At 45.5% G+C, this 15838-nt stretch overlaps 1 protein-coding gene across 2 annotated transcripts in view; it reads left to right on the top strand.

Annotated features, from left to right (window-relative positions):
• EXT2 (exostosin glycosyltransferase 2) overlaps nucleotides 1-15838 on the top strand; it is a 134610-nt gene that overhangs the window by 24440 nt on the left and 94332 nt on the right. For both annotated transcript variants that reach the window (XM_054587121.1, XM_054587122.1), the window contains exons 5-7: nucleotides 1593-1788; nucleotides 3630-3769; nucleotides 6538-6631. In XM_054587121.1, coding sequence (XP_054443096.1) covers nucleotides 1593-1788; nucleotides 3630-3769; nucleotides 6538-6631 — 430 coding nt within the window. The remainder of the gene's footprint in view (nucleotides 1-1592; nucleotides 1789-3629; nucleotides 3770-6537; nucleotides 6632-15838) is intronic.

Raw genomic sequence — 15838 nt, 5'->3', positions numbered from 1 at the left:
GTGCCCTGACTGGGAAGTGAACCCAGCACCCTTTGGTTATGGGACAATGCTCCAGCCCGCTGAGCCACCCCAGCCAGGGCAGAGTTTAATGAATTTTAATTAAATGGCCTGATGTGGCTAATTGCTATTGGAGAGTGAGGTTCTAGGGAATCTGCTTATTCCTTCTTTGCTCACTGCTGTGAGAAATGCGCATTCCTTTTAGTTCAGTTGTACAAAGAAATTACTGAGAGAAATGGTTCTGAGGATTTATGAGCAATCTGGCTGTGGTATGTTTTGCTGTGTTTTCTAGAGTTTACTTAGCTGATCTGGCTGGCTAGGCCAGTGCTTATTCCTCTGTGTGTATTGACCTAAAGCTTAATGCTCAGTAAAAGGAGACGATCTCAGTTAGAAAATGAGTGATTGTTCTTTGGCATTGGGTGTATAAACCTCTAAATAAGTCTAAAAAACTAAAGAAAAATAAAAACAATTACCTTTCCTTTCTCTCCAAGGTAAGGAAAGAGAGAGAGAAAGAGGGGAGGGTGAGGAGAGAGATGGTTCACAGAATATGGGTTCTTAGTCCTTCCTTATGAATAGACTTGTATCAGCATCCAGCCTGTGAGATGTGTAGCCCTCATACTTTCCCTGGTGTGCACTAGTCAGAGGTAGGTTTAAATGAGTACTACTTCTAGGTGCGATGGGTATTTCATTTCTTCCTGGAACCTGCTTTATATCATTCTTTTCTAGTGGCCTCTCAACCTCTCTAGTGCTCATGCTCTGTAACCTCTTTGTTTTCTGGCAGCCTTGCCTTCTAGGAGGGGATTACTATCTGGCCTCCTCCAAATTTTGCCCTTGACTTCTGGCTTACTAGCTTTGTGTTCTCATTTTTATCTCTTATGGAGGTCTTAATGGCACTAGACACTTAGGAATCCTTTCCTCACTCCATTTTCTCTTAAGCATTCTTGCTATTCAGATGTTACGACTGATGCCATCCTCTGGTAAAGATATTTTTTTTTCACGTGTTCTGACTTACGGGTTTGGTCTTCCTAATGCCCAGGTGGCCCTCACCATGGGGCGCTCTATCCTTCACAGCGTAAGGGTGCCATTCAACAGCCAGGAGCAGTCTTTCATCTCTTTCGGTTTTACAACCAGTGCTGCCCATTAAGTTTCCCTCTTTTCCTATTTGAAGGATGCTGCCAGCTCTCAGTTCCTTTTCTGGTCAGAGAATCAGATATAACTAATGATAACATTTTGATGTTTCTTCCAATCAATCAACCAATCAGTGAGCTTTTCTCTTTGTCAGCATACACATATATTTATAGCATGCTCTCTGAGCTTGGCAAATTGTAAGCATTTTCTCAAAACTAAGAACCTTTTCCAAATAAAATTCTTAAGTGTTGCACAATGTGTCAGCATGTGAATGAGTCGTACCTTTCTCTTAGAGTATATAGTATTTTGAACATGTAGCCATGCTACGGAGTAGTATTTCCCCCCAAATCAAGAGATGTGAAGGCTGGTGAGGAAACACTTGTTGCCGTAGGTGTGATGTCAAAGCTTGTCTCACCTTGACTAACACACTCGCTGCAGCTTTCTGTCACCTGTTTGCTCCTTTACAGCCCCCGGCGGTACTTCCTCCTGTCGTCTCAGATGGCCCTCCATCCCGAGTACCGAGAGGAGCTGGCAGCCCTGCAGGCCAAGCACGGAGAGTCAGTGTTAGTGCTAGATAAGTGCTCCAACCTCTCCGAGGACGTCCTGTCCGTCCGTAAGCGCTGCCACCAGCACCAGGTCTTCGATTACCCCCAGGTGCTGCAGGTGAGTGCTGTTCGTTACCTCTCAAGGTTTGGTGGAGGCCACTTCCTCAAGTGAAATTAATAGGAGCTGTTTCCACTTGCCACTAGGAGAGTTCCCCAAGGGGAGAAGGAACTGTAGTATTGCTCTTTACTGGATATGTAGACGCTCAGCTGCTTTGTGATGTCTGGCATATTGTTTTTGCAAAGCTTCCTGGCCTATGAGTGTTCATACTAATTTCAGGTACTCATTATGCTTCAAAAATGCAAATGCGAAAGATTTACAAAGAAGCCACATAGACAAAGCAGGCCCATGTATTTTGCTCTTACCCCTGTATTCATAAGCCAGTCAGAGAAAAGTTTTTAAGAGGCCGCTGGTGTCCTCTGACTTGCTACCCCACAAGGCCCCTCTCAGCTTTCCTGTGGAGCAGTAGGTTTTTATTTTTAGTCATTGTTCTGTGCTTCGGTGTTTTGCCACCCGTAGCACATCCTACCAGTGGCGTGTCCTATATTTAAATCATGGGAAGGGCAGTACTTTCATAACCACTGATGAAGCAGTCCTTTTGGGGATGTTTTAGAAGCAGGATATTTGACATTCCAAGAGCGTGGGGGCTAGGAAAGGAGACACTGAGTTTTGCTCACTTACATATTTAAAATGCAGACAGGTTAGTTCAAGGAGAAATATCAAGGAGCTGGTATGATTTTTTTTTTCCCCCCTTAAATCTCCAAAGAGAATTGGCCCATGCTGAGATTGTTAAAATACTTTCTCTCAGAAAGCGCTGCATCTTCTCTGGAATGTCTGACTGATAACAGTGGTGATGTGAACACGAGTATTTATAGTAACCTTTGTCTAGACAGGAAGAATGGTTATCAGCACGTGTGTCCACATCTGGACGCCGCCGCCGCGGGGCCGGCCGGGCTGTCCACCTGCCCCTCCGGCCGCCGTGACTGATTCTCCTCTTCGACTCTCGCTGCTTTTCTCATTCATCCCCAGAGGAGTGTGGCATATTGAATTTCTTCACTTTTTTTCCTAAACATTCCTTTTCTCTAGTTTTAAAGATGAAATAGTCTTTTAAAAAATATTTTTTTCTTCCTCAAGAGGCAAAAACTGGGAGAAACTGAATGTTATATAGATAGAGTCTTTCCTTATTTTGGTTTATCTGTTGCAACCGCTTTTTCTCCTGTGCATTTCTTATTTTCCCAAATGTCCCCCACATTGAGGGAGTGAATGGGGGAGAAATCTTTTGAGATTTTGCATTTTGTTTGATTTATTTTTTCTAAGAAGAACGTATCTGTCTTAACATGCTTTCAAAGGCACTGCATTCATGAAATGAATTATCTTCTATATGCAAAGCACGTTGCTAGATGCTATGGGGAGTAGAAAGATGAAATGAGATTTGATACCTTCCCCTTAGGGGGTCCTCTAGAGAGCCTGATATGCCCAGACAAAATAATTACGAGGTAAGAGAATACCTCGTAAAAGAATTATTATTATGCGGTAAGTACGACGTTCAGCCTCTGTGCCACGGTGCACTTATGTAGAACCCGAGAGCTGAAGGAGACCGGTCTGTGGGAAGTCACCTTGTTGACTGTCCAGAGGAAGACGTGGGCATGGGCTTACATTTTCAGGATATCAGCAGTGAAGGCACTGAAGTAGTGCTGAAGGGCGGAAGTGTGAGATGTTGCAACCCGTTAACTTTTCAAGTTTTACCGGTGTGAGCGGATATCTTTTAGCATTTTTGGGTCAGGATGCCTCAGTATTGCTTGGCTTCAGCCTCGGGGAGAACTTCATGGTCTGCGGGGGTCAGAGTAAGCAGGTTGGCCAAACTGGCCCATAATCGCCCTTCCCTGCTTCTGTCCCTGCAGGAGGCTACTTTCTGCGTGGTCCTTCGTGGAGCTCGGCTGGGCCAGGCCGTACTGAGTGATGTACTACGGGCTGGCTGTGTCCCAGTCGTCATTGCGGACTCCTACATTTTGCCTTTCTCTGAAGTTCTTGACTGGAAGAGGTAGGTGTTACCTTTTGGAAAGCTTTACAGGAGCAGTTCTGTGTGTATTAGGTTTTAGTAGCTGCCGAGTACTTGTGATGCATTCCTAGGAGTGAGAACTAGTTCTGTAGATTGTTCTTCGGTCCTTCACTTCAGGAGAGTTAGTCCATTGGCCTAGAGGTTGGCAAACTGAGGCCTATGAGCCAAATATGGCAGAGTGCCAGTTTTTATAAATAAAGTTTTATTGAAACTCAGCCCTACCCTTTTATTTACATATTGTCTATGACTGTTCTTGTGCTACAGTGGCAGAATGGAGAAGTTGCCACAGAGATTATATGGCCCACAAAGCCTAAAATATTTACTCTCTGGCTCTTTACAGAAAGCATTTACCAACTCTTGTCCAAAAGCAGTGGTTTGTAGAGACTGCAGAGCATACTTACTTGGAGAGCTATTTAAAATTCCTGGGCTTTATCCTCAGGAATGTAGAATTTTAAAGCTCCCCACGTATGATTTGCAACCCCCGTCGAGAACCACCACTCTGGGGTCTTCTCTGAAATTACACGCTGTGACCAGCTCGGGGAGGAGAGCCTCTGCGTGGATGGAAGCCTAGGAACATTCCCGTGTACAGGCAGACAAACAGAGGTTCTGCTGGTTACGGCTGCCAGTGCTGTACTGAACAGAATAGCCTGCAAGTCTCGGGTTATTTCATTTCCCTAGGACTTGGAGGTGAAAGATTATTGAAAAGTAGTTCCTTTCATATATACTTCCCAGGCTTGACATGGTCTCAGATGCTTAATTGCCTTCTCTTCTGCCAGCTTTTTTTTTTGAAATTTCTATCCTAGTCTGATCACTCCAGATACTGAACGATTTAAGTAGCATTCACTCCCATGTGCATTCTTTCTTTCATTCACCTCACATTATTGGAAAGCCTACTGTGAGTAATACAGTCTCTGCTATTCAGGAGGTTAGAATGTACTGAGGAAGACAAACCAATTATACTATTGTGCTTTAAGTGCTATAACAGACGCATGCACGGGGCGGGCAGTGGAAACCCAGAACAGAGAAGGGAGCCTAAATCAGCCAGGAGAGGGCGGTATGCAATTCTTTAACCTTAGAAAAGTGATGAGCCCCTTCCAGGCATTTACACGTCCACGAAAACATTATTGAGTGCCTTTTATTTGCCAGGTACTGTGTTAGGTGTGGGGATTCAAAGGTGATCGAGGACAAGCCTCACCTCCAAGAAGCCCATATATGGTCTGGTGGTGGAAGATGGACAAGTAAACCAGTAATGACCAGACACTGGGATGAGACGCAGCCCTCACTGTGGGGCGTGCTCAGAGAAGAGTGAGAAGGAGACGGGTACCATGGCTGGCGTGGAGCTGGCGAGGGCTTTACAGAGGCAGTGACGCTGGGCTGTGTCTGGAAGGATATTTCTGTGAGAAACTAGATCTGCTTGGGTAGTTGAATTACGGAGAAGTGGTGGAAGGGCTCTGGATTTGGCATCAGCAGGCCTGCGTTCAGGTAACCAGCTGTGTTACTGGCTGGCTTTGTGATCTTGGCAAATCTTTTAATCTTTTTTGAGCTTCAGTTTTCCCATCTGTACAGTCGAAATCATGTATTTATTTAACAAATATTTATTAAGTGCTAACTGTGTGTGTGCGCTAAGCAATGCACCAGATGCTCAGGATATGCTGGTGAGTGGAACTAGGCGTGGTTTCCAATCCCTATGGACTAGTCTAGTGTGGGGCGGGAGCTTCAGATTTTAATAAAGTAATTTATACAAATATAATAACAAACTCCGCTAAATGCCATGAAGGATACGTCACCGTCGAGTTCTCCCTGCCCCTTGCTCAGCATATCTAATCTGCTAGCAGATCCTGCTGGCTCTTTTCTCTCATCACTTTCGTCAGTCCCTCCCTCGTCAGCATCTCTTGCCTAGACTTGGCGGTGGCTTCTAGCCATTCTCCCTGCTCCCGGTCTTGCTGTTAGTAGTTTGCACTAACACTTTAGGCAGAGTGGTTCTGTTGGAACATAACCAGACTGTGCCGTGCTTTGCCTAAAACCTCCCAATGGCTTTGTAGCTCAACAAAAGCCCATGTACTTACAGTGGCCTGCAAGGCCCTTTATGCCTCGCCGTGGCTCTCCATCCTGTGTCTCTTCATCTCCTGGTCTTCCCCATCTTCTTTCCTGTTTGCCAGCCACACTGGCATTTTTGCTGTTGCTGGAATATTCCTGACATGCTGCTTTCTCAGAGCCCATCACTTATCAGCGTTTCTGCCTACCATGCCCTTCCCTCAGGTATTCTCATGGCTCTCTCACTCCCAGGTCATCCTCGTCTGTTTTGTCCACTGTTGTATTAGTAGGACCTAGTTCCTAATAGGGTCTCCATATGCATATGCTGAGTAAATGAATGGATTTGGATGTACAGTCTAGCTAAAGGAGAAAAGCCGTTGTTCATTCCGAGCGGGCAGTGGAGAGTAAGGAAGAGCACACCAGGTAGGTGGGATTTCACACACAGAGGCCCCGTGCGGTGCAGAGCCCCATGTGTTGGAGTGACTGGAAGGGGCTGGTGTGGCCGGGGCGCAGCGGTGGAGTGGAGGGAGGGCAGACGCAGTAGTGAGTGGAGGCGAGAAAATGGACCTTTGAGGAAGGGGGAGGAACAGGGACCGCGCACCAGAGGAACAGGGGGCTGAAGGAGATTTCTCTCTCATTTCTGCTTGTAAGAGTGAAACAAGGCGACGTGTATAGAAGGGCTGCTCCGACGTAAATTGTTCTGCTGTTGTCCCTAGAGCGTCTGTGGTTGTGCCGGAAGAAAAGATGTCGGACGTGTACAGCATCTTGCAGAGCATCCCCCAAAGACAGACGGAAGAAATGCAGAGACAGGTAAGAGGCCACGCAGCTCTGCTGGACAGGTGACCGGGGCGAAGTGGAGGGGTGGCCTTGGCTGCTCGGGTACAGAGCAACAGCAGCTGACTGCGAGTGGGGTTTATTTCCTCCGCTGTATCAACCAACCAAACTGAAAAGAGGGAAACGGTTTAGGTGAGTCGGTCAAATAAGGTTTGATATAATAACTGTCAGATTTAAAAACACTTCTGACGGAAGTCTACTGTGCTTTTAGGGTCACGCCAGAGCTGTGTTCCAGATGCAAAGCTGGGCCTCTTTGGAAGGTTGTTTTCACAGCAGGTGATAGTCGTAGCAACTATGACAGTCACAGAAGCTGGAACATTTCAGGGCGATGCTCCTGAGTGACTGTTAACCGTGAGAATGCCGTTGTCTAAGCTGGCTGAGGTCCCCAGTTTCTTTTCCCTCGAGCATTTCAATGTGCCTTCCTCCCTTCCCAAGCCTCCCTTCGCCTTCTCCACCCCTTCCCCAGGCTGCCCCCTACTGTCTAAAGCCCTCCATTGCATGTCCTGTTTAGGCCTGCTGCTTCCCTTTCTCTGGGAAAAAATTTACCTGGGCTTAAATGTCAAACAAGTTCTAAAACATTGAAAAGATTATCCCGATATTGGTACTGTGCTTGTTTTTAAAAAAAAAAAAAAAAATAAATTGTGAAAGTTTTTAATTTTATCAAAATTGTCTGTGGAGGAGATGAGCAGGAGAAAAGGCTTGGAGGGTGCTCGGCATTAAGTATGGAAGTGTCCCGTGCGTCCTGTTCTAATTTTGGTGCCCCTACCCGCGGGTGGGGAGCCTGTGTTTCACCTTGTCCGGAGAATGGCCTCAGGCCTCTCCCCGGGTGAGGGCCAGCCAGTCTCCTGGCTGAATGGATTGGGGAGGGGTCTGGGCTTCCGACAGCTTCTGAAATACTTTCACTCAGGCCTCTGCCTTTAGCCACGCCTTTCCCCAACTTGGGGTTCTGCCAGGAACTCGGGTTTGTCTCAGCCCATCTAGGGCACGGCTCTCATGGGCCTGTAGAGTCAGCTACCACTTCTTTTGCTTTTCAGCTTCCACACTTTGTTTCTGTTACCTCGTCTGCCTTTCTGTTGATCGTAGAGCGATTATGCCTTAATTTTCTACAATTCCCTTGATTGTCATTTTAGAGTTTTAGAAGGGAGTGGGAGTTTGTGGGTGTGCTCAGGCCACCCTCTTTATTTTGACTGAGCTTCTTACACCAAAGCCACACTCAAGAGGCCTGTGGGTTCTTATCTCGGGCTGCCTGTGGTGAATGCCAGCTCGGCTGGTAACTAGCTCTGAAGGCCAAGGGTTTGCCTCTTCTGGACCTCAATAGGCTCATCGGTGAGACAGTTTGGCATTCTGATTTAATAACAAATCACAGATTGATTTTTAGCTTCCCTGTAATTTTTTTCATAGCCTACTCATGTTCATTTTAAGTTTCTGGGCTTTCCAGTTGTTACTTAACTGATGAGCTCATCTGAATTTTAGGGAATTAGAAGATCAGTCTAAAGATCTCTAGAATTTTGATCTAAACTCATGGTTCTTACAACTTGTGTAAAGACAATGCTTTTTGAAGAGCCCTGATATTCGTACTCTGTGTTTTTATGGCATCTTGATTTATTGTCATAAGTAAATAGAGAACTGTCTGCTACATCAGATACGTTCTGTTACTAGACTATAGTCTTAAAAAAAAAAAGACTGAGAAAAACCCACCACCTTCATGTAGGAGAGAGTCATTTAGTTGTTGGAGCAGAATTTGGTTTGGGCTCACGTACCCAATGCCGTTGTTCCACAGGAGCGTGGTGGGGGACGCACGGCTCTGAGACAAACTTGGCTGGCCGTTTTTAGAGGCAACTCAGAATCTTAGAGCTGTTGAGAAGGAGTGAACAAACGCCATTTAAAACAGTGTACTTTTAGGCTTTTGGGTTCAAAGAGACACACTTGGAGTCAAAAGACTTGAGTTTCTGCCCTGGCTCTGTCCCTGTGAATTGTGAGACCATGACAAGTCACCAGGGTTCCCTCGGCTTGTGCGTCCTCATTTATGAAATGAAGGTGTCGGCCGGATCATTTCTCATTTTCCATTCAGGTGTTTGAAAACTCTGTGAAACTCTTGTCCTTAGCAAGAATATGACTCTTTTTGACATCAGTGATTAAGGCCCTCATTTCTTTGGAACACCTCTAGTCACTAGGGCCAGTTACCTCCTCCGGTGGTGAACGCCCTACGTTATATCAACTTGCAAGTGACTCTTGGCACTTTCCCTGCCCTCCTTTCTAAATCTCTCCTCTGCTTTCTGATGCCCCTTTTCTCTGTGCCACTTTTTAGACCTTTAAAGCACTCCACTGCAGTGCTTCATGTAGCTTTGCTTCCCTCTCCGAGTATTCTCTGTTCCAAAAATGACCTCTTTCTTCTCCCAACCCCAGATTTCCGGACTGGGCTGATCTGAGTGTCTGGTTGAAGTAATTCCAGGAGAGGCATAAAGGATGCTTAGGTTCAGCTACTAGATGCCAGCGCACACTCTCATCCCAAGCTGTGACAACCAAAACGTCTCTGATCATTGCCGAACGTCCCCTCCGGGACAAAATTGCTTTGATTAAGAACCGCTCTTCTATTGATAGTTAAGGTCTCATCTCTCTAATGTTAGAGAGAGTTCTTTTGTTCTGTAGGACCCTTTCCAGATTATGTTGGACAGTTTGCCTCTGTTTACCATTTATCAGTTTAACCTGACCTTGGCAGGAGTAACTGAAAAAATAGCATATACCTTGTTCTGGAAAGTATTTACATCTTAGTGAATTCTCTCTGGGGAGGTCAGATTTCAATCTTTTTGTAAGACAGACATAAACTTGTAGGAAAAAACCTGTTGCATCAGTAGTTGGTACCACAGAGCCCCTGGCCGATATCCCAGAGTGACCTGAGACTGAGGAACGCAGTGATCTTCTTGCTGAGCCACTCGGAACTAGCTTAGGGAGCTGCATGGAAAATTTTAGCCAGCAGAGGTCTCCATCCACTTCTAAGTGACTCGTTTTCCTTCTGACTGTTGCAGCGTTTCCAAGAAATCCTAAACTCTAAATGCCCTGAGCTGCCCTGGTGTTTCACTCCGACACTGTCCTCACGGCCACTCTCTGTAGAGACTAGTTTTTTCAGATGAGGAAGAAAGAGGCCTTAGCACAGGCTTTTGCTCTTGCTAGATGGAATAGAGTTGAAGTTTCCAAATAGACCCCAAAAATGTGAGTAGGATCTTGATGATGAAGGTATTGCAGCAACATCTTGCAGCTTAGAGTTCAGGATCAGAAAGGCTACAATGTGGCCAGTGCATACAATGGTCAGCGTCCTTTTTTGACTTGGGAATTGGGGTGCTCCAAGGCAGAAACACATTCTCCTTAACAAGGAGAAAGTACATTTTCTTCTTGACCTTGGATGTTGGATGTGATAGTGAAGCAGCCGTAATGTTAAACACAGGGCTAGAGCCTGAAGTAAGTAAGAGCTGCAGCTGGGCTAAGGTTTTTGAAGAAAAGTGCAGCTTAGGGCTCAGTTATCTACTCCTGAAGGACAGTGACAAGAAGGGCCAGCATACGTGGCACTGGGCAAGCTACGGGTGGCTTGGAGGTTTTTGTTTTCTTCTGGGTAAGTTAAAAGCCAGTGCCTTCCATTCGTAGAGAATAATAGTTATAACAGTATCAGTCAGCCTTTTATTGTCCTATGAGCTCAATAAACTAGTTAATTAATTTAGTGAAGCCCTAATTAAGCATGTTTCCCCCCCAAGGGAAGATGATGGGAGACAATAAGAAATCTGTGTTCCTCACTCACAAAGGCCTAGCAGTCATCTTGTGGACATATGGGTGTAAGTACAAAGAAAATTGAGTAGATGGTGCATATTTTTCAAAGTACATTAGGGGCTTGAAATGGAAGGAAGAAGGTGTGGGACAGGGATTGATTTATTGGGGAGATACCTTCATGGAAGGCCTTCCAGAGGGAGAGTCCCCTCAGCCATCCCTCTCACAGCTGAAGGCAGGAAGAAATGCGCAACCAGATATTTTTCTTTGGTCAAATAGAACATTCATATCCCCAGTCTCCCTTGAATCACAATGAAAAAGAAAGCAACATAGGATCTTGCAAGGCTGGATAGACACTAGACTATATAGTTAGAAATGTTTGTGTGGTTAGGGAGGAGGGTGTAAATGGATCCCCAGTTTATCTGTTGAGTGGAGTTTCCAAACATTGTTTTATTGGTCAGCGGCTCCACCAGCCCTGACCTCTCACCTCAGCCACACTAGGAGGTGGAAGTCAGGAGCCTGCCTTGCCTTTGAACTCTTCTTTGTACTCAATTGACCGAGAGCCTTTGAGGTGGCAGAAACATTCAGCATCTTCTTTTCTTTCTCACCTTTAACGCGCTCGGGTAACTTAAAGTACCAGTTCCTCTTCAGTCCCGTGCACTGACTTATCTCAATTTGCCTTCCCGTTTCCCTACCAAGCATACCAAATATTTGGGCTGTAGAGGTGCACCTGAAGATATAATGGGCTGGCTAGGAAAAAGACAAAATGCTTTTTTTTAAGAAAGTAACCCCCCAGGCATGCGGCGCCATCGCCTACCAGGACGGTCGTTAGGCCTCGCTGTGGTGGAGGAGAGAGCGGCGCAACCCCCGGCGCGGCAGACATGCGTGTGTGCACCAGCACTCGCGCCCGCTCCCAGGAGAGCCCCTGTCTCATTCATACGTAATCGCAGGCCATTGTATTCTCCAGTTTCCATAACCGTAGTAGTTCAGTAGTCACAAATGTGAAGGGTCTCGGAGAACGCTCATCTGCCAGTCTGGCATACACTGAGAAGGCAGGGAAGTTACTCTAAAAATAGATCTCTCAGCTCGTTGGATATATGGCAGACAGCGTTGCAGGCTCCACTGTCTCGCAGTGCTCTGGCTGTATCGTTGTAAGATGGCAAAAGCCTTTGATTCAGAGAAGTACATGTTTGATTTTCATACTTTGGATTTCTGACCCAAAGGAGTCTTACCATGAGTTTGCACATTGAATGTATCTGCAGTTTCTTGAAGTGGAGGAAATACAGAAATTGCTATTCCTCGTGAGGCCCTTGACTCTTTCCGCAAAGGTTTAAATTGTGTAGTATATATATATTTAAAAATATTGGCTCCTTTATTTTATGACGTTTTCTATCTAAAATGTTTGTTTTTATTTTTAAAAAGTGTTTTTGTGATTCACTTAAAAGTGGAAGCCCTCAGATGTCTAGGAACCCCAGCAGCCCAGACGGGTGTATTCTCTGAGGCTCCCTGCCATGGCGTCTTGCCTGGCATGTCCATTTGTGTAGTGGCCTGAGTCCATTCCCCCTTGTTCCCCATCCCCAGCACACAGCAGTTCACAAAGCAAACTCTTTCAGCAGAGTAGTGAGGTAGGCAGTTGGAAATGGAAGGTAAAGTTTTCATGTGAAGAAAGTGAGGATAAGGAGATGGAAGGTAATCCTCCCAAGACCGCACGACGTGTGAGAGACAGACAGGGTTCACGGTCCATTTTGCCGCCCACAACATTACTCAGATGATTACAGGGTCTGGGCTGACGCTAGAAATCAGAGAGAACTTCCCAATAAGTCAGGCTAACTGCTTATTAGATAGTCTTTAAAAAGTGATTACTTGAGACATTTAGGTTGGACACATCCCTGGAAATATAAAGACAGCGGAAGAGATTTCACTTCTCATTTCCAGAATCAATATTGTAATGCCTGTCATTCTTATCCCCCTGACTGTGAAACTGAAAAAGTTTTTATAGACATAAACTGAACTCCCAAGGCTTTTAAAAAACGCGTAAGATTCCTGCCTCCCTCCCTCTGCTGACGCTCCAGTCCCCACCTGCCACTCTGTCTGTGTTTCCCTATCTTGTGCTTTCACACTTGCCCTAAGAAAAGGTATTGGATTGCTTACCCTTCTACAAAACACATCGATCTGATCCCTGGAGTTTTTTCTCTGAAACAGGCAACCATGGTTCTGATACAAAGCCCAGCTCCTTGGCGAGTGGGAGAGCCTTCGGGATAAGTGTAATCACTTTATGGGATATTTTGAATTTCACAATGTTTTTCAAAAGCACTGCATACTCTGTGTTTGAGTTTTCCTGAATGTATAAATCCAATACAGTATGAAGGGGACTGGCCAGTGTATTGTATGTTGTTTAAAGCAGGATAAAATAAGGACTTACTTAATTGGAACTCTTATGGAAGAGCATTTTTATGTGTTTTAACTTTTTCCCCCAACTTTAGTATTAAGAACCTATTGGAAAAAGACTTTTGCCAAGCATCTGATGGGAAGCCAAGAAAAGCATTTTAATAGAACAGTCTTAAATTTATAGTGCACTAGGGCCTGTAAATAAATTTTCTTGTCTTTAAGGTTTGGGCTGATTTGCAGTTATTTTGTATAGCTCCTGAGATTTAAGTCCTCACAGTCCAGATGGAGGGACCACGAAGCTGCTTTCCTTGGCAGCCTTGGCACCCCTGTCCATGGGCCAACACAAGTGAATAGTATGTGGAACTTCGTCTGTAAATGCTCCCTTGCCTTATTGTGATACCAGTTTTAATTGTTTTTGTGACTTTTCCTAGAGCAGCCCACCAAAATAGTCTCTAAATTTAAGAGAATTAGAGTCCTGAATTTCATGATGGAAACGAATCAAGTATGTATTAAGCACCTGCTTTGTTCCTAGCGGGATAGGCATGGCGGATAGGCATGGCGAGGGAGACTTTGAAAGCAGGGATCCTGTCTTTCAGAAACCCCTGAAGAGTGCTGGGGACAGCACTTTCAGTAACACACAAATTAAAAGGCCAGAAGTGCTGTTGCAGTTCAATGTGGCGGGGGTGGGGGTGTCAGGAATGCATGCGGGGGTGGGGGGGGGTTGGAAGGAGCCTTCAGGACTGGGTCTTCTCAGATTAGAAGAGAGGGCGACATTAGCGCACTGACCGCGGGAGGCTGACTGCTGTGAGGAAGACTGGTGGGTAAGGCGAGCAGGCGGGGGCGGGGCACTTTGAATACCGGCAGAGAACTCTGCAGAGAATTAGGAGGGAAGGATAGTAGATGACAAGCGAAGAGTAATGAAAAGATGCGTGATGAAAGGGGAAAGCAGTATCAATTAAGGAGATTTAGAAAAAAATCAAAGAGCTGAAAGGGACCTGAGAAAATATTCAGCCCTTTCCTCATATTTTACAAATCACAAGTAAGCCTGGAGTTTTAAGTGATCTTGAGTTGTCAGGGCCAGCGAGGAGCCCAGCTGGAACCCAGGTTTCCTGCCTCCCAGTCTGATGATTCCCTTTTTTGCATTGTCACTGCAGTATTTTCCAAAGTGAGGGCCATGATTCATTATTTGCTCATGAAGTTAAATCAGTGGTTTGTGACTATCATTTTATTTTTTAAAAATGAAATATAATAGAAAGGAAAATACCATCGTATTACATAGTGTAATAGGGTAACTATTTCCTGCAAACTTTGTTTTGGTTATATATGTATATGTGCAGTGAGTTGCAGTATAAAATGTGTTTGTGTTTCTTAGTGTGGGTCCTAGTCCAAAAATTGGAAAATGTTGATCGTGGAAAGCACATGATGAGGTTCTGAGTTGGAGACAACTGAGTTTATACCCTCAGCTTTGCTGTCTGTCTACCAACCTTGTGATTTAGGGCAAGTTACCTGACTTGTCCAAGCTTCAATTCTTCCTTACTCAGACCTGGAACTAATAATATGAGAGGCCAGTTGTATGGTTCAGTGAAGTCGGTGACTTAGAGCATCGTGGTTCCGGTCTGTCTGCTTCCGGCGGGCGGTGGTTGGGGAGCGCTTCGCGGGCCACATTTGGATATGGGGAGGAGCCTCCCGGTGTGCCGCTTGGTCTTCAGGAACCACAGTGAATTACCAACGCGGATGTCTTACGCATTTGCTTCTGGGCTTGGGAACTGGAAACAAAATTTATTCCTGTGGGTTCTGGTATACTTTCTACATCTTGACATGGAAAGAGGTTCACCTCTCTGTTTTTCTGTTAGGATCAGAATGGCTTATTAAAATCAGTGGTTTTCTAGCTGGCCTTACATTCATTGGCACATTTAGAGAAACTGTTACTTTTTTCCCTTTCCAGTGAGAAAAAAAAAATTATACTGTCTTTTTTCCCTCTTCTCATGTGTTCTCTGCCAAGTCATGATTGTATTCATTTCTTGCACTAAAAAATTAAAAGAAAGAAACGTACAGAGAAAACTTAAAACCAGAATTGACATTTGGGTGGTGAAGAGTTGAAGGAGCACAATTTATTGGGTATGAACTAAGAATAAAGGAAATTTTTATGTGAATTTACGAAGACCAGTCCGATTAGTCTCTAGGACTCGCTGGCGGCCAGAGCCTACGGAAAGGAGGACCGAGTGCTGCGCTTGACTTCCCTGCTCCTCTCCGCTTCTTCCCTTTTCCTCTCCTCCTCCTGCTCCCTCTGTCTCCCTTCCCCCGCTCCTCTCTGGCCAGCTCCATCCCATACTTGAAATCCCGCTGGAGAGCCGAGACAAGCGCTTCATCCCGGAGGATTTGGGCCAGGGGCTAAAACCCTGCCATAAATCTGCAGCTCATTTTAATGCCACGTTAAAACAGTGTGAGCGGCTGGTTTCCGTGGCCCCTGCCCTCTTTCTTTATGGGCTCTTTGGCTCTTCTTTTTAAAGAGGCCCTGCGGAGTAATTTTAAAGTTCTTATCAGTTTGCTGACAGCTATATGGGCCTTTCTGCCCAGTCCAGGAGCTCAGGCAGGCGTGTGAAACTTCTGATATTAAAATCGAAGAAAAATGCCAGGCAGAAGGGATTGGTCCGCGCAGCTGCGATTGGAGGTAAAAGACTAGCAAGATAATTAACCTTTGCAGGCCCGAAACTTTGCCACTGGTGGGATAAGTTTCTCTTGGTTGGTAGGGGCAGGGCACTAAGGGTTAGGCGAGGGGAGATTTTGCAAGGGCTTTTATTTTTATCCCCTGATTAGAAATGCCATTCTGTTGACAGTTTGTGCTTTCAAGCTTCAGCAAGTGAATTGGGCAGCCCTGAAGAGTTAGGGGAGCCAGGTTTACAACCTATTTTTTTTCCTAAAGGCCGCCGGACTGGCTAGACCTCTGCTCGCATGTCTTTGCCAGCTCCAGCTTGCCGTCTCTGTGTCCGTGGGATCACTGTTATCGACTTTAAAGGGACTTTCATCAGTCTGTGTCGC

The sequence above is a fragment of the Pteronotus mesoamericanus genome, unplaced genomic scaffold (genome assembly GCF_021234165.1).
Source record: "Pteronotus mesoamericanus isolate MK-2021 breed Mesoamerican mustached bat unplaced genomic scaffold, CSHL_Meso_final scaffold_1066, whole genome shotgun sequence".
NCBI lineage: Eukaryota > Metazoa > Chordata > Mammalia > Chiroptera > Mormoopidae > Pteronotus > Pteronotus mesoamericanus.
The sequence above is the reverse complement of the archived record's forward strand: the minus strand, read 5'-3'. Positions and strand labels throughout refer to the sequence as shown.